The 17,966-nt window shown below is 43.4% G+C and overlaps 1 protein-coding gene across 2 annotated transcripts in view; it reads left to right on the top strand.

Moving 5' to 3' along the window:
- The window catches only part of ANO4 (anoctamin 4), a gene marked incomplete at both ends in the record, with an annotated part of 292,388 nt that overhangs the window by 200,999 nt on the left and 73,423 nt on the right, over positions 1-17,966 (top strand). For both annotated transcript variants that reach the window (XM_084255593.1, XM_084255594.1), the window contains one exon: positions 7,727-7,858. In XM_084255593.1, coding sequence (XP_084111719.1) covers positions 7,727-7,858 — 132 coding nt within the window. The remainder of the gene's footprint in view (positions 1-7,726; positions 7,859-17,966) is intronic.

The raw sequence follows: 17,966 nt of genomic DNA, 5'->3' as shown, positions 1-17,966 counted from the left end.
GAAGTGTTGGGCTTAGGACAGAAGCCAAGAGGAGAGAGGCAGAGAGCTGTGAACCTGCATACCAGTCATGTATTCTCCCTGGGTGGAAAGTGGAGCTACTGAGTCAGAAGAGGGTTTGGGAAATCCTTGTTTCTAGAACTGGAAGAATAGCTTAGGGAACAATCTTTACCCTGAAAAAGTCAATACTATTTCAAGCACATAAATCATAACCATGAAAGAGTTTTTAGGCACTGGAAGACTCTGGGCCAAAATAAAAGGAAAAAAAATATTCCTTGGTGGTATGACCAACATTGATTCAAAGTGGCTTCTTAAGATAAATGTCATTTCTCACCATTATAGAATTAAGTTTTGGACAAAACTGTGGTGGTCTAATTTTGTGAAGCCCAGTGTCTGGTGTAAATTATAAATGCAATTTGTTGGAAAATTTTGTATGTACTTTAACTCTTTGTTTCACCTTGAAACAGTGAAACAGACTGATTTTGATGTCGATGAGTATGTCTCTTTGCATAGCGGGGTCTGAGATTACTAATTAAGGGAGCATCTACAGCTTGTTATCCTGGCCACAGATCAGTCAAAAAACCTTGACTTCCAATAATATTCTCAAATTCTAACTCTATATTAAAGGCAGACATTTGAGTTTTCCATTTCATCCATATATGATACTTCATTTCTTTAACCCAGGAAAGCATCCTTACAACAAACTTATCTCCTTTAAGGATAAATTAAAAATCATAAAGTTTCTGAGCAAGCAGAGAAATAAGGCATCTTTTCACATCTATCTTTATATTTAAAAGTCCCCCAACTTCCATAAAGCATATTCTGTAGTTCATACATATATTTTTGGAGATTTTTTGAGTAAATGCTCTTTTCTTCCATATTCTTGGTCTATTAAGTCCTGGTTTGACTCTTATCTTTGGGCAGACTTACAGGCATTGTAAATGATTCTATCCAATAAAGAAAGGAAATATATCATCTTCTGCCTTCACCAAAGAGCACAAATATAGTCTCTAGCAAATGTGATTACAAAGTAACAAATCTGATTATTTGGGTGGCTTGTAGCTGAAGTCTCATTACTACTCATTTTTTTCCCCCTGCACTCCTCATACACATCCTGCCTGACTCGATCCTTTGCGATGTTTAGCAAAATGAGTGCTGCCCCTACTGCATTACATGTTCTGCACAGTCACAATCTTACCAGACGAGGATTCAGGCAAATGACAAAATGGCTTGTACATTTCCATCTGTTTTTAAAAATTAATATATGTAAATATTCCAAGGCCTTTGGACTCTTCTATAAGATATTTAGGCTGTGCTCCAATTAGAAGCTATGTGACCTAACAGAATCCCATTAGCTTCCAGACTCCCTTGCTCCTATCCAGGGAGAGGCTGCAACTACAGGGCACTTGGCCCTCAGACAAGGAAAAAGAAATCCAAACCTGCCTGTGATCAGCCCAGAGCACTCCATTGACTGCAGTATAAGGCCCTGTGTGATGCCTCAGAGGGCTGTGTGAGACCACAGAAGAGCAAACTCTTCTAAGTTTTCCCTCTAGCCATATCAATCCTGAAAATGTAATCCATGAAAACATGATGCTATTAGTATAATATAATATTCTAGTCTGGGGATGAAAAGGTGTCTCCAAAGTGGCCTGTTTCATTTAATTCAACCTAATTCAGCATCCTTAGTTCAAACTCCCTCCCTCTATGTTGTTAGTGCCACAAGGAAGGACTCTGGTCTTCTGCTTCTTCTGGGTGGACCCTCAGTGTCCAGGCCCAGACTCTGCACATAGTGGGTAATTTATTAAGGTCTAGCATGTCAGGAGTGAATCTTTGTAAGTGGCTCTTTCTTTAATCACCAGTGCTGAGATGGGCAGGACTGTCTCCCATTTACAGCTGATGGAACTGAGGGTCGGAGAGAGTTAAGCAGAACCTTCTCAAGACTCACTTCCAAGCCACACCTTGGGAAGTTACCACTTTGCAAAGATAGCAAGTCTGTGCCCATTTGCTTATGCTGAGCTGACAGCTCTTCTCAACTCCCCAGAGTCTCACCTGCCAAGAACTAACACTTTGGGAAGACCCCGAGCTGAGTGTCATAACATGCTTCTGTAAAGTCACTCACCATTCAGTCCAGTTGTTGGCAAGTCTCATCCAGAGATGCCAAGTGGCTGATCCCGCTTCTCTTTATTGATTGGCCTATGTCATCTCTAAAAGGTCTTTTGCTTAGTAAATGGCAGAAGTGGAACAAAGTGACAGTGGATCCAACCAAAATCAATGTTGAATCATTAAACCAGTGCTTTCTCTTTTCTTCCCCTTGTCAGTGGAGATTTTATTAAGTAAACCCCACTGCTACCAAAAGAGACAATTGGCACAACTTCTGTTTATTTGGCTCTCAACTTTTACCTCTAAGTAAATTTCAGGATTGCTCTTTTTGGACATTTATTAGATGCAACATTCAAGCACAAACCTCCATATACACATGACAGTCATAACTCTTGTGATTCTATTGGGAAATTCCACATCTTGGCTGACTGTCATTGTCATCTTTTTCATCCTGGAAACTACCTCTTCACTGAGTCTTTGCACACCCCAGGCATTATCAAACACCTGGTAGTTGTGCTCCTCACTGCTGCCTCCTGTAATGGGCACATTAGCTCAGAGAGATTTAGTCCCTTGCTCAGTGTCGCCTTCACTGCTGGCAACTCAGATATGAACCCACTTTCCACTGACTCTGAAGTCCGTCATTCTGTACATAAAGTTTACCTGTTATGTGCTGTGATAAGGGAAGCTCTTTATTAACTTAGCTTTGTTTATTTTTTTAAGATTATTTATTTATACAAGCACTGGGTACAGTCAGAAGCACGGGAGGGTGAGAGAATTCACCAGAGACAGAGCAGGGAACAGAACAGGCAGACTGACGAAGTACACTGCTGAGAGGAGCAGCGGGCGAGACAGGAGAGCACTGCGCGCCATGTGGGACCCTTGCCCGGTGGCCAGGGATCGAACCGGTGCTGCAGAGGCTGCGGACAGCTTCACAACCCAGCACTTAACTGCTGCGCCACCACGCGATGCCCTAACTCAGCTTTGTTTAGAAGGGTATGGCCAAGATATTACTGCCAAAATCATCAGTAGCATATCATATCTAAAGAGTATCTGATTGATCATCATTTTAGAAATGAGAATACTATGGTTCAGTGAGGATAAAAGCCTTGTTTCAGGCCACACTGATTCATGACAGTAGAATGAACAGCCCAACTTGAGCCTCACACTTTCCAGCCCAGTGGCTTCTGCCCTTGATTTCCTCCTTTGCCTGGTGGAAAGTGGTTCTCAGTGATATCTGAATGGCACAGTTTAGGGATGGGAGTATTTTTGCAGAAGAGCAGTCACTTGTCACCCAGCCATGGGGGTGGGGGTAAGGAAGAGAGCACTTGTCCCCAGAGCCCCCTAATGAGGAGGAGGAGGGTGTAGCATGTGAAATGTCAGCCTCTGCCTGTGGGACCCCAGCAAGCTGTGGCCAGGTCTCAAGGGGAAGATCAGACCAAGACTGTTATGAAGTGTCAATTCCCAGTTGCTGTTATATTCCTGAACACTTAGCTGCATAAAACAACACACATTTGTTATCTCACAATTCTACAAGTCAGAATTCGGGGGGAGGGAGCCCCAACTAGTTTATCTGGCCAGGGTATCCTAAAATTGAACAAGGTGTTGGGCTTTTATCTGGAGCCTCTGGGGGAGAGTCCATTTCCAGGCTCATCCAGGTGCTGGCAAAATTCTGTTCCATGCAAATATAGGATGAGGTTTCCATTTCTTTACTGGTGTTGGCCAAGGTCCTTCTCAGTCCCTAGAAGCTACCCACACCCCCTGGTTCCTGGCAATCATCATCTTCGAAGTCAGCAACAGCAGGTTGAATCTTTCTTACACCTTGAATCTCTCTGGGATCCCTTTCTGCCTCATCTTTCCTGTGTCCTGCTGGACAAAGTTCTCTGCTTTTAAGGATCGTGTGTGATTTAAATTGGCTCCACCTGAGTAATGCAGGATGCTTTTCCCATTTTAAGGTCTGTAACCTTTCTAACATCTTGTCTCACGAGTCCCTTTGGCCCTGCCACCTACCACATTCACAAGTTGCAGGGACCAGGGACTTGTGGAGTCCTTTGGGAGACCATCCTGCAAACCAGAAGAGGACCCAAAGGGCTGAGCACTTTTGAGTATTTGTTTCTGTCATTGAGAAGAGCACACAGCCTGGACTGGTGCATATGATAGAACCTGGACCATCCAGCTGTGTCTGCCTGCCTCTGCTTGGGTTGCTCCCAGTAAAGGTCAGCCCACTTCCTCTGACACCCCCTCTCCCCGATACACTCCCAGTCAGGATCTTGAGGGGTATTTTTATGGTGTCTTTTGAATATCTGTCTTCTACCTTAGTAGTTAAAAGCCTGGTTCCTTTACTCTCCATCACTTTTATATTGGCCTCCATGGTCCTCAAAAAGTTACTAATAACACTGCAATCTGCTTGGCAGTTTCTCCAAAGCAATTCAGGCACACTATCTTTTATAAACCTCATAACAGTAAGATGAGGATGAGGTCGATGATGATAATGATCTTGTTTTATAACCTCCAAAATAAAGCTCAGAGATGTGCATGATTTATGGAAGGTTGCAAGCGGATAAGCAACAGTCAGCTTTTAGGCCTCCTGATTGCAAATCCAGCTCCTTTCCACCACACCAGGCAGCCTCTCCTCACCTCTTCACTTCCTTTGCCCCTCCTCATTTTCTGATTCATCATTTCCTTACTCTCGTCTACTCTGTCCACCATCTCCGCATTTCATTTAAATTGTGGGGCCACAAGCTCATTGCTGAAAGCTGTCATTTCATTTCCAGAGAGTATTTCTGCCTGATTTCTTACAGCTTCATTTTTGTCCACTGAGCACGGCGCCCAGTCGGATTTAGTTTATAGTCTTCACAGGCAAAGCCCAGATTCTGTGAGAATACGAACTGTGCAAAGTGTAATCCGATTAGTAATGCAGACTGGAGTTGTGTGGGAGGTAAAAGCTTTATGGTAAAAAAACCTCTGCCCCAATGTCCTCTTTCTTGGATGAGTTTCAAGGCAATCAGATGAAATAAAGCCAAGAGCCACAGGCCAGGCTACCAACTTATCCAGGGACATTTAATTTGAGTCCATTTTTAAGGACTAAATCATTGAACTTGGCAACTGATAGATGCTAGTAAAGCACAGTTAATTTGGAATCGAAAAGCAAAAAGACAAAAATGCTAAGAGGCAAGTTGCTTGCTTGAATTCTTATTTTTTAGAAAAAGTAAGAGAGTAGTTATAATGGCCAGTGCTTACCGAGCACCACATACTGATCTGAAGACATTACCTCCGTACTGATCAGTTCATTGACACATCCCTATGAATCGAATATCATTGTACCCATTTTACAGATAAGGAAATTGAGGCATATCAAATTAAATAACTTGCCCAAGATCACACTGCTAATATTTACAGAGCCAGGATTTGAATCTGCCCCTGAGTTCAACGTTGTTCCTATCATCTCTGTGGCATACTGCTCTCTGAGTCACATTGTCTCACTATTTTTTTTATATATTTTTATATCTCTGTCTTATTTTATATATTTTTACATCATTTTTCATTTTTGCACAATGTATGCATTTTCATCTTGGTTATATTCCTCATACAATTCCCACCCCCCTTATTTTGACCCTAATCCCTTCTCTTCTTCCTCCCCCCGTAGTGTATCTCTGGTTTATAGTTGCTTGTGGATTTTTATTTTTATTTTATTATAATTAGTCTTTTTTCCTGGTTCCTTATTTAGGTTTCCTAAATTCCTGCAATGAGTGAGACCATCCGGTATTTTTCTTTTTCTTTCCGGCTTATTTCGCTGAGCATGATCCCTTCCAGCGCCATCCATGTTGCTGCAAATTGCATGTGTTTATCTTTTTTGATTGCTGAGTAATAGTCCATGGTGTATATGTACCACGTATTCTTGATCCAGTCATCTATTTTGGGGTATTCGGGTTGTTTCCAAAGCTTAGCTATTGTGAATAGTGCTGCTTTAAGCATAGGGGTGCAGGTGCTTTTTTGAATTAATTATTCTGTGTCTCACTATTTTAAGTATCTTTAAAGAGAAGGTGGGGGAGGGAGGACTAAGAGGTGGAGAATGGAGATGTTTTCCCCTTCTTGGGACTCTGGGCCCTTCCAGCCTATTCTGATTCCATGACCCTGAATAGAATCTTCTCTCCTCCGTGTGCATGTGATGGGACAGAGAGGAGGGGCCAGAGACACTGAGATTCCTTCTATTTTGAACTTTTAAGGGCTTTGAAGAAAGGATAGCTACCAGTAGGCAGCCTGGTATAGAGACTGGAGCAATCCTTGGAATAAAGAGGATCTTACCATTCATTTCATTTTTCATTTGATTGCTTATATTTTAAAAACCACTATCGTTGGGACTGTCACTCCAAAGGATAAATTGTAAATATTTTTTAATTGGGGAAAAAATGCCCCCAGTTCCATGTGTTTGCAGTTAGTACACAGCACCTAGATAATTTCCTCTCCAGAGAAATCTCCCTGCTGTAGCCCAGAAGTGGCTGTTTCCATTATCAGTTACTTTGAAGGGGTGATCTGATCATTAAACCCAAGAATCTAAAACCTGTGTTTTGGTCCTGGTTTTATTCACAGGCTGGGTAATTTGAGCTGAATAGTCACCCTCGTGGGTCTCTTTGTGTTGTGTAAATTGAAAAAGGTTCAATCTACTTCTCAGAGATGCTTTAAGGGGAGCGGGGATTTCCAGGGTATAGACACCTGGGGTAGCATAATCATTTTATATCTTTTGTGTGTTTGCTGCTTCTAGTGGTTTGCTATGAGAGATTGAGAATCTGGTCCCTTAGAAAGCTTGAAAACTGCTTCTAGGAAAGAATACAAAAGAAAACCCCTTTTAAAAAACTGTTGTTTTCCTGGAGTTGACATCTTTGTGTGCCCTGGCCGGAGACACCTATGGTAGGCCAGTGGGCTCAGCTTGAAACAAGTAGTGAAAGCTCATCGGCCTGTTGTCTACGGGAAGGCTGCTTGGGGGAGGCATGAGGGGTTGAAGTGAATCATGACCTGGTACTCTGTGCACGTCCAGCCCACTGCCGCGTACCGCTGGCTCCCTCTCTGGGGCCAGCCACATCCGTCCCTGACCACAGGAATAGGGGGAAGTTTTCTAAGCACAAAATGAGCTTCTAGAACCTGCAGAATGTAAGATGTTAAGGTCTCAGCTGCTTTGCTCAAGGAACCGTCAACCTCATTTCGGAATCTCCTTGGCTGTTGATTGGCACATGGACATATGTTAAGAGACAATGTGGGTTGCTCAAATTCTTATTTTTGAAAAAAAAAAAAAAAACAGAAGAGAGTAGTCCTAATAGCCAGTGCTTAGTGTGCACCAGACAATTTCTGAAGACTTTACGTCCATATTGATCAGGTGATTGATACACCCCTGTGAACTGAATGTATATCATCATGGCCGCCACCTCCGAGGCCATGATATTGAGGTCCCTTGTGAAATCAAGAGACCGAGCTCCTGCTCTCTTCTTTCCATCTGTAAAATGGGGGCGTCATGAGTGCAGTGAATGTGCCTGGAGAGTGCGGGGTCACGATGGCGGCTCTGGGTGGAGACTTCCTGCTGTGTCTGGGGCATTGCTGACATGCTGTACCCTTTGGTCTTGCCTTTCCTGTGCCACAGGGTCGATAAACAAATAAGCAGGTTTCGGAGATGGTTACCTAAGAAGCCAATGAGGCTGGACAAGGAGACACTGCCAGACCTGGAGGAGAATGACTGCTACACTGCCCCTTTCAGCCAGCAAAGGATCCACCAGTGAGTGTTTTATGCGAAAAAGCCCTTTTCTTACTAAGCTCAAGCAACTGTGCTGGAACCTTTTCCCGCTCACCTATAATTCCTTGACATGTGGAAAACAATGGGGTGGTGCTCTTCTCCCTTAAAATTCCTGTCTGTTTTCATATTCCTTTTGTGTTGGTCAGGGCAAGCTTGCTGCTCTAACCATCCTCCCGCATCTCAGTGCCTTCACAAGCAAGAGGGGACGTTTATGCGTGTGTGTGTGGCCTGGTGGTGGTGACTCAGGGACTCTGCCTCTTCTGTCTCAAGGCCCTGACAACTTCCAGTGCTCATCTGCATCTAACCAGCAGGCAGGGAAAGGGATCCATACCTTTGCCTTATTGACAAGGGGGGTTGCTGGGTTTTGTTTTGTTTTTTTAATCTCTGTTCAGTTCCCCTCTCTTCAACAACTCACCGAGTGGCCCCAAGAAAGCCACATCACCCAGCAGGCAGACAGTCATCTGTCAGACAGTCTCTGAGAAGTAATTTGTCACTTTTGACATTTTGGGGGGAAGGGAAAGTTGGCTAAATCATCGAGCCTGTGAGGAATTAGAAAAGTGATGGAGAATTGACTCAAGCTTCTGAGATGACAGGAAATTATGATTGGATGGCAGGGTAGGTAGTAGGGAGAAAAGTACGCCCCAGAATATGACCAGCTCGGGAAAACAGTGTCTTAAAAAGGGGATACATCTGGTCACCCCCACCCTCACTCTCAGCCAGGCATTCCTGGCTCTCTCTGCTCAGCTAAGGAGACAGCCTCAGTAAAAATGACTTACCTGAGGGGAAGAAATTGGTGGCAGATTTTTAAAAATAATAAGTTGTTGACTTTGAGAAAATAAGCCAAACGGCAGTGTCAAGTTGCAGGGAAGTATGTTGTGGGGCACATGTCAGCAACAGAAAATCATTTGAAGTCTCTGGACCTTGAGAGGGTGAAAAAGAGAAGAAAAATCAAAGAGTAGATGTTCTGCACCAAGATGTGTAATATATAATGCAAGGGAAGCAACTCAGTCTGAAATAGCCAAGCCCTAGGTCCCCAGAGATCAGAGTATGATCAACCCAACCACGTGATGTGGTCATTTAAGAGGATCATTGAAGAAGACAGGACATGCTCAGCCTGGCCTCAAAATCCTAGTTAAATTTTCCAGTGGGAAATAGTAACCAAGAAGGACTTCATGTTCACTCAAGATTAGGACCTATGGGTGTTTTAAGAGAAAAAGACAGATGAAAGCTGACATGTCTCTGCTCTTAATTTATACCAGTGCCATGCCTATATTGTTCATCTTGAGTTTCTTACACAAGTGATTGTTTTTAAATTGTTCTGATTTACAAGCAGACTTTCCCTTTCCTTCACACCTGCCTGTACAGGAGAGGGCTTAAATCTTTGCATGTATGGCTGGATACATGGATAGGTAGGTGGGTGGGTGGATGGATAGATGGATAGATGGATGGATGGATGGATGGATGGCTAGATAGATGGATGGATCAATGAATTACAAGGTATGTGCTCTGATAATTTTTTCCTTCAAAGAGATATGGGTAAATGGAAAGGAATGTTTCCCACTACTCTTCTTACTGGTCATGTGTTCTAATGTTTTAGAACAAAGTTTCTCGGCAGGGTTCTCAAAGTCAGAAGTATCTGGGAAGCCATCAGGAATGTCTGAGGACTAGAACCAACGGTCATATCTTTACAAATATAAAAATATATATGATGAGGGCTTGTAGCATGTAGGATAGAGCTTTTCATCCATCTCTCTCATATATTTGCGAATCATTTTTTAAAGCGTTTGAGTGTTCATTCACTGAGTAATTGATTAATTCATCAATTACTAATTTGGTGCCTGCTTCTTCCCAGGTTCTATCCTAGTGGACATAGAGGTAAAAATTATATTTTATTTATCCCAGCCTCATAAAGACATAAGATCATTTTAATACATTGTAAACAACATGTTGGATATGACTTACACCACGGAATGCTTCATGACCCAGATTTGGAGGGAGGTTGGTAAGAGATGAGGGTTGATCACACAAAGAAAATATTTAAGATGCATTTGAAGGATAACCCTTATCCTGGTAGGTAAGAGGAGAAGATCTCAATAAGAAGGAATAATATCTATAAAAGAATACAAGCATGCAACAAAATGGAGTGCCTGCGGAAACACATGTATTTTCTGTATATGAGGTATAAGGTGTGAGAAAACCTGGCATTGTTTGAAAAGAGTACTCATGGAAAATGAGGTTCCAAGACAAAACTAAGGTGGAAAAAAAACAGATCATTGAACAATGGAAAACTAACAGGCAGACCTCAGTGGGACCAAAAGGATGGTTAGGCAGTTCTGTCATGCAATTAGAAGCTGAAATTTTTAGCAAATATCTTGAAGGTTATGAGCACTGGAAATTTCTTTCTCTTTGAAAATTGCCATGTCACATAGACAACATCTGTTTAAAATGAAAGCATAAAAAGTAAGACCTGAAGAATTCGCACTGTCTTGTTGGAAACAGTTGTTTTGTATAATTATAAAACTATTTCCCTAAAGATGCTTTGAGGTTGATATTAATGGGTTTAAAGTAATCAGAGGTAGCTGGTTAATAAGCTCTGGGAGTTATAACATGATCTCTTGGTTTCCAAATGCATTCCAGAATCCCATGTGACTTCTTGGCTTTGAAGAATATTTGATAATTGTGTCTGTCTAGGGATAAAAGAGAATGCCAGAAATACAGGTGTGTGTGTAGGCGAATATAGTAGAGAAAAGAGAAAAACATTGGGTGCTTAATAAATAATGATCAAAGTAAAAAAGAAACTTACATTGCTTTGCTCTCAGGATAAAACCTAGACACTAATTAGGCTCACTCAGGCCGTTCAACTTGCTTGGTCACACTGGGGTGATTTGGCCTTAACTCATCTTGCCCTCTGGTAACTCCTGTCTACACGTGTTCTCCATCTGCCTTCCCTACATGCCCTTTCCTTTACGCTTCCTCTTTCAGGGTTCATCAGTGACGTTTCTTCCAGAAAGCCTTCCATTATTTCCAGTTTTTACCCCAATTCTAGATAGGGTTCACACTTCTATGTCTTGGTAATATTTTTTTCCTATCATAGCTCTTAATACCACCATCCACTTAATCACTTTCTCTTACACTAACCATGGACATCTTGGTGCTGGACCGGGGAGGTCTGATAGGACAGGAGAAAATTGCTGAAGTGGGAGATGCTCTATAAATTATTTATTATTTGCTCTTCCTCGTAACAGAATAAACCAGCTGACCACGGCAGTGTGGTGGACAGTAGTGAAGCCAATGGCAGTGTTCAAGTAGTGGAAGTAGACCTGGGCAGAGGCCTGGGTTCTGCGGCCTCTCAACTGCCACGAAGGCAATTGAATCTATAAGCACTTTTATTTTTCAGATGACTGGCTATTGATCTGAGAGAACGGAGGGACTGTTCTGCCATCTCATCTCAAGCTGGGCTTTTTATAATGAGTTAAACAAAAACAACTAGTCACCGGCAAACAGCCATCAGAACAGCCTGTTATAGTTGTTCCTGGAATTCCACATGTTCAGCCCCCAGAACATGTTATCAGCATCACAGTTTTCTTGGCTCTGGTACATCAGATGGGGCCCATGTCTTGCACTCATTCAGGCATCACTGGGACAGCAGTCTCAGTTCAAAGCAAGAGTTTTAGTCTAGGGCCTCCCCAGTGGTGCAGTGGGTTGAGCACAGCGCTGTGAAGCTGCCCGCAGCCTCTGCAGCACGGGTGTGATTCCCGGCCAGCCAGAGAGAGACCCACATGGCACGGCAGACCTCTCCTGTCTCGCCCACTGCTCCCCTAAGCAGTGTATTCAGTCCATCTGCCTGTTCTGCTCCCCACTCTGTCCCTGGTGAATTCTTTCACCCTCTCACACCTCTCGTCTGTACCTCAGTTCTTGTATAAATAAATAAATCTTAAAAAAAAAGAGCTTTAGTCTAAAGAAAAGATTATTCACATAGTGTGTATATGTCACCTGTGCTCTGTGTGTGTAGGATCCTATACTAGCTACAGTGGCTTCTCTTCCTCCCTCGACCCATATCAGTAGCAGCAACTGTGACAAGAAAAGTGATAGTGACCACTGTGTATCAGTAAGTTCTATGACCCAGAGTTACTCCAGAGGCGCACTGCAATGCTGAGGGCAGCTGGCTCAAGGTCACAGCCCTCAATGGCAGATGATTGAAGAGAAGGGATGTGTTTTTCTCCCCGAGGCTGCCACACACATGAATATGTGTGTGCAGCAGAGGGGAGCCAAAGTACAGCTCTTCAGCCCCCGCACCCCAGGGTGACCCTGTGGGTGTGAGATAGCTGAAGGGCTTTGGAGCTTACTGTGGACACATTTGAGGCCTGTTAAAGAGACAAAGCTAAGTGGTAAAATATAAATGGTAAAGTGTTTTCAACCATGGAGAATATCATGCAGAGTAAGTATTCAGTTACAAGAAAGAAAATAGGCTTGAATTTGCATGTGTCAGAGGCCTTGTCTCCGTGATGATGACAAATGAGCCAATGGCTTGAGCTCTGAGCCTTGTGGGTAGAGCAGAAGGAGAAACGCAGTGGGTCTGTCCATCAGAGAGGAAGAAGACCAAACCCTTAGTGAAATGGTGCTTTTCCCAGCATTTTCCTAGACACTGATTCAAATTCTTCCACAGGGAAGGGAGCCCTGAATGAAGTGGTGGATAATCACCTTAGCAACTTCCTTATAGCAAATCCTTTGCAGGGTTTTCCCAAAGACTTTCCAGTAGGCTCCTCAGTATGGTTCTGAAGGATTGGTTGTTCATGGCCAGAAGCTTTTGTGGGAGTTTAGGGACATTTTCAGCAAAATGTGACATTATACCTTAATCTCACTGTCAGTCTTTTTCATTTGAGCTACATTCTACAAAAGTTAAAGTTGAAAACTTATTAAAAAGCAAATAGGCTTACATTCTATTTGAATATGTATTCAGATTTGTGAAGCAATGAAAGCAAACCTGTGGTTTTGAGGTGTGTTGAAGAGACAGTGTTCAGTGGTAAAATATTTTGATATCATTCAGAGTAAGTATTCAGCTCCAAGAAGGAAAATAGGCTTGGATTTACATGTGCCGATGGCCTTGCCTCAGTGATGATTGACAAATGAGCCAGTGGGTCATGTAGACGAGTCGTGAAGAATGCCTTTTGATCATCTTATATGGTGGCACCAGAACTGGGTCTACAGGCCACATACCAGCCACCATGGCAGGGACACTCTCAAGATCTGCCCCCACAGAAAGCACTCTTGCATGAGCCAGCTGTGGGGTCGTGGCTTTCAGCAGTAGGGCACTCCTTTTACCAAAGCCATGTCCTTCCAGAAACCGCCTCAAAACCCAGTTTCAGAGGTAATTCAATACACAGGATTGACTTGTTTGAGGGAAAGATGATAGCTAATTGCTCAATGCTTCCAGATTCTGAGTACTTCACAATTATAAACTCTGTTAGTCCTATGAATAAAGTGTTGTCATCACCCTCATGGGGGTGAGGGGGGAGAAACTGAGGCACAAGGGGGTTAAGTAGCCCTAGGTTACACAGTAACGGGCAGGACTTGGATGCTTAGGCCAGGCATGCTGGCCCCGCTTTTATAATTTTAACATCATATGTCTTTTTTTTAAAAGATTTATTTATGCATACAAGACCTGGGGTACAGGTCAGAGATGCGGGGGGTGAGAGGATTCACCAGAGTGGGGAACAGAACAGGCAGATTGACTGAAGTACACTGCTGAGCAGTGGGCACAACAGGAGAGGTCTGCTGCGCCATGTGGGTTGCTCCCTGGCAGGCCAGGGATTGAACTCATGCTGCAGTGGCTTCGGATTGCTTCATAGTGCGGTGCTTAACCCCTTGCACCACCAGGGAGGCCCTCATATGTCTATTTTCTATGGCTGCTTTAACAACTTCCATAGCTTAAGACAACACACATGTATCTTTTATCTTACGGTCCTGCATATTCCATGTCCAGTCTGATTCTCACAGGGCTAATCCTAAGGTGAGGCAGGGCTGCATTCTCTTCTAGAGGCTGGGGGGAGGGCCCATGTTTGTCATTCCCAGCTTCTAGAGGCTACTGTGTTCCTTGGCTCCTGGCCCCTTCCTTCCTTCATCTTCAAACTACCCACAGCAGCTGAGGGGAGCAGCGGGCGAGTCAGGAGAGGTCTGCTGTGCCATGAGGGTTGGACTCACTAAAGTCCAAATTTGTTATAGCAGCCATGGACTCACTTCTCTCTGAACAGCTTCTGCCATCACATCTCCTTTCCAGGCTCTTTTGCTTTCTGCTTCTGTTTTTAAGGACCCAGCAATAATACTAAGCCTACTTGGATAATTCCTCAGTCTTAAAGCAGCTTATTAGTAATCTGAATTCTGTCTGCATTATTAATTCCTCTTTACCACATAGCTTCATGTATTCGCAGGTTGTAGTGATTAGGATGTGGACTTCTGTAGAGAGCTGTCCTGCCTAACACAAAAGCAGAATGCAAAGCCCCCAGGGCCTGAGAGGATTGGCAATTCCATGGGTGAAAACAAAGGGAAAATTGGGGCAATAGGATTCAGGGGCATTAAATGAAATGGCTTATGTGAAATACTTGGTTCAGTGCCTGGCATGTAGAAAGCCCCCATTATTTTCCACAACTTTGAGCCAAGAATAAAAATCCTTGGCAGAATCTCTGAAAAGCCATGTGTACAGGAAAAGTTTGAGGTGACAAAGACTATTTTTGCAAATGTAATTGTCTGACCTGCATGGGAAAAGCATTATCTTTATGCTAAATGGCACTCATTTGGGGGGATATATGTGCAGTAATGCTTGTGCTCTTCCTACCCTGACCTCCCTGCCCCCCACAACAAATTAATATGTAAAATCTAGTCCCCAAAGAGGTGGGGTTTTAAGGAAGGTAATTAGGTCACATAGTGGAGTTCTCATGAATGGGATTTGTGCCCTTAAAAAGGAGAGCTGCAAGCTAGCTCCTCTTCCTACCATCTGAAGATACAAGAAGTTTATAGCCCCCCCAAAAAGAGCCCCCACTTGAACTTGACCATGTTGGCACCCTGATCTCAGATTTCAACCTCCTAAAATAAATGTCTGTTCTTTATAATATAAGCCACCCAGTCTATGGAAATTTGTTATAGCAGCCAGAACTAAGGATGCTTTGCCACTTGACATGGATTTAGCACTAACATGTGAGTATTTGTTTTTCAAACCCTCTCAGCAGGGATATCTGAAGATACTGCCTTTTACTGAATTTTCTTTTCAGTGTTTGGAGTTTTTCTGTTGTTTTCATTGATCTGAAATCTTTAGAGAGTCCTTTAGGCAAAGAGATACTGAGATTGATTTGGGTAGGATTAATGTTCTTTTAGTGCCCCCATGACTTCCAGCTGTCTCAGAACATTTGTTTTATTGCTGTCACTTATTTGGCATTAGGATCCTCAATATGCAAGTTGTTTTATCGATCTCCAGCATCAGGGGAAACATATCCCTGTTCTGGAAAGTTTTAAGCTAAGTTGAAAATGAAACAAGCCATTGAGCCTGAGATTTGCGCTTCTGAAGATGATGCGGCTACTTTTAGTAGGACAGAGCTGGTGACGTTAGCTCAGGGACAAGGAGGTCACCTAATCATGTGTGAAAAGCTCACCTTTGGGTGTCTGGAGAACCGGTTGTTATTTAGCTGTGTTTCCCTAGAATTTGTGGGACCTAATCACTAGAAATCTTTTATTGCCATATCCCATCTATAAGTGAATACATTTTTTTCATTTATCACTCTTTCATTCAACAAATGCCTTTAATTACTATGCACTAAATATTGTACTGTAGTAGATAAATACATGTGTTACTGTGTGTTCACGTGTATATTTATGTATGCATATGTATTTTTGAGTTGGGCATGTTAAATTTGATAGGAAAGAGGCTATTTTACTCGTCCAAGTTGAAGCAGGCAATTCAAAGCACCTCTAGGAGAAGGAAAGATGTGCCAAAGTGAGGCATGATAAAATAGGAAGGGTTAACATCCGGAGCAAGGAGGGGACCTGGACTGCATCTGTGGGTGGATTGTGTATTATGTAATCATGTGGGGCATTGCGTCATCTGGAACAATAGTGGCCAGAGGGGAGGAAACAATTGTGCCTGATGGGTACCCTGTGCCAGGCTCTGTGCTACATAGCCTTCGTTCATTGTCTCATTTGACCTTTGCATCAGCCCTGCAATGTCATTTTACTAGCCTCATCATAGAGAAGGTAGAACCCAGTCCTGGGGAAGTTAAATGATTTACCTAGAGCTACCCAGTAACAAGCCAACTTTGGGTTAGAATCCAAATCTATCTGACAGTAAACCCACCCTCCTTTCATGATACCACAGCTAACACCTAGCACTCACTAAACTTTGGCTTAACTTTGGGACTACTATTGAGAGTCATTTCCATTTAGAGATGGAAAATGGGCAGAGAGGGCAAGGCAGTTATGGGTTACACAACTGGCAGACGCAGGGAACCATCCTGAACTGTCAGATTGTGTGAGTTAGCTCTTACCTGCCCTGGTTACACACTCATACCGAGGCAGGCTCCAGGTGGGCAGATCCCCTTGGCCTCACCAGTGCTTCACCCATGGGAAGCAGTACAGCTGAGGGTGCTCAGATTATGAGCTGCCTGAAATCCAGGGCCTGAGCGGGCATATCTTATGTTTAAGAGTGTTACTGAGTTGGGGACTATATAGACCTTTGTCTGTAATACTTTATTCAAATGACCACTATTTTAGGACTTTTCTTAGAATGTGCTTATCCCTGGAAATAAACCTGATGCTTCTAGTTTCCTACCTTCCTCACTTCTAATACCATACCTCCACCATCAGCTTTGTTTTCCATGGTATTGGGATTGACATGTAGAGGGTGTCACCTCTACATGTTGGCCAACCTGGACACTAGCATCTTCCTCACTGCCTTCCATCAGCACCTAATCCTTCTGGACCTGGCTTCTCCTTTCCAGTGTCACTGCAATTGCCTTAGTTGAAATGGCCACCAACTCTAGCGTGAACAGTTGCATGTCTCCTCACCTCCTCGGTCTTTCCCACTCCCAAATATGTCCACCACACTCAAGCCACAGGCCACTTACCAGGCTCCTACTACTAGACCACAGAGTACCGTTGTAAGAAGGAACTCTTCCTCCAGGTATATGAACCCACGTTGCCAAGCAGAGTATGGGCTAGATTTCTACTTTTCCTCATCCCCTTAGTTGTGTACCTCCAACCGTGAATAGTGCACACTGTGGTGTCTTGGCTTTCTTGCTTAACTGCTTTGAAAGATTCTATAGGGCCTGTGGGATCAAGTTCCGACTCCTTAGTATGGCACACAAGTTTACTTTGCCAGTAACTTCTCCCTTCTCCCAACTTCCTGGGCTGGATGCTCCTACCACATGGTATGGAAGCACCTTCAATAGCCCATGAACACCTCTCCTTCCCCCTTAGGGGTGCTCTCTTTCCTCACTGTCTTCTGCAAGCCTGTTCTTCACTCAGGAGCTAGTCCAGATGTCATCTTCTTTATGAAACCTCATGTGCCTCATGCAGACAGTGTCAGACTTCTGGGTCCATTAGCCTTTGTAAATGCTCTGATTATGGCACTGATTATATTGTACCACAATCATTTGTTTCCTTGTCTGTATATTGCAAAAAGCACAACTCAGCAGCCAGAAGTAATTAGAAGGGAGTTCCTGTCTTTATTCGAGTTTCTCAGAGGTTGCAAAGAGAAGCCAAGCACGTGGTCCTCAGCAGCCCCTCATTAATCACCCTGCCTCGTGCCCTCCCTTGCCAGCCTGATAGAAAACATTCCATCTCCACCCCAGTGTGCAAGCTTTTCTTCTTTCTTTCTTGTCCTCTGCTGCCTCCAAACCTTCACCCTTCCCTCTCCTATCACTTTATTATGTGGACAGATAGAGATTCTCCACCAGGGAGAGAAAAATCCATCCTCCTTTAGAAGAGAGTAAATGAAGCCATAAATAACAGGATTGCCTTTGTCAGATTATGCTAGGTTCAACTGCAATAACAACAAACCCTCAATTCTCAGTGGCCTACTCAAAGGTTTATCTTTGCTCACGTC

The sequence above is a fragment of the Talpa europaea genome (genome assembly GCF_964194135.1).
Source record: "Talpa europaea genome assembly, chromosome: 15".
In the NCBI taxonomy this organism is placed as follows: Eukaryota; Metazoa; Chordata; class Mammalia; order Eulipotyphla; family Talpidae; genus Talpa; species Talpa europaea.
Note: the sequence above shows the minus strand (reverse complement) of the source record. Positions and strands in the feature narration are given on the sequence as shown.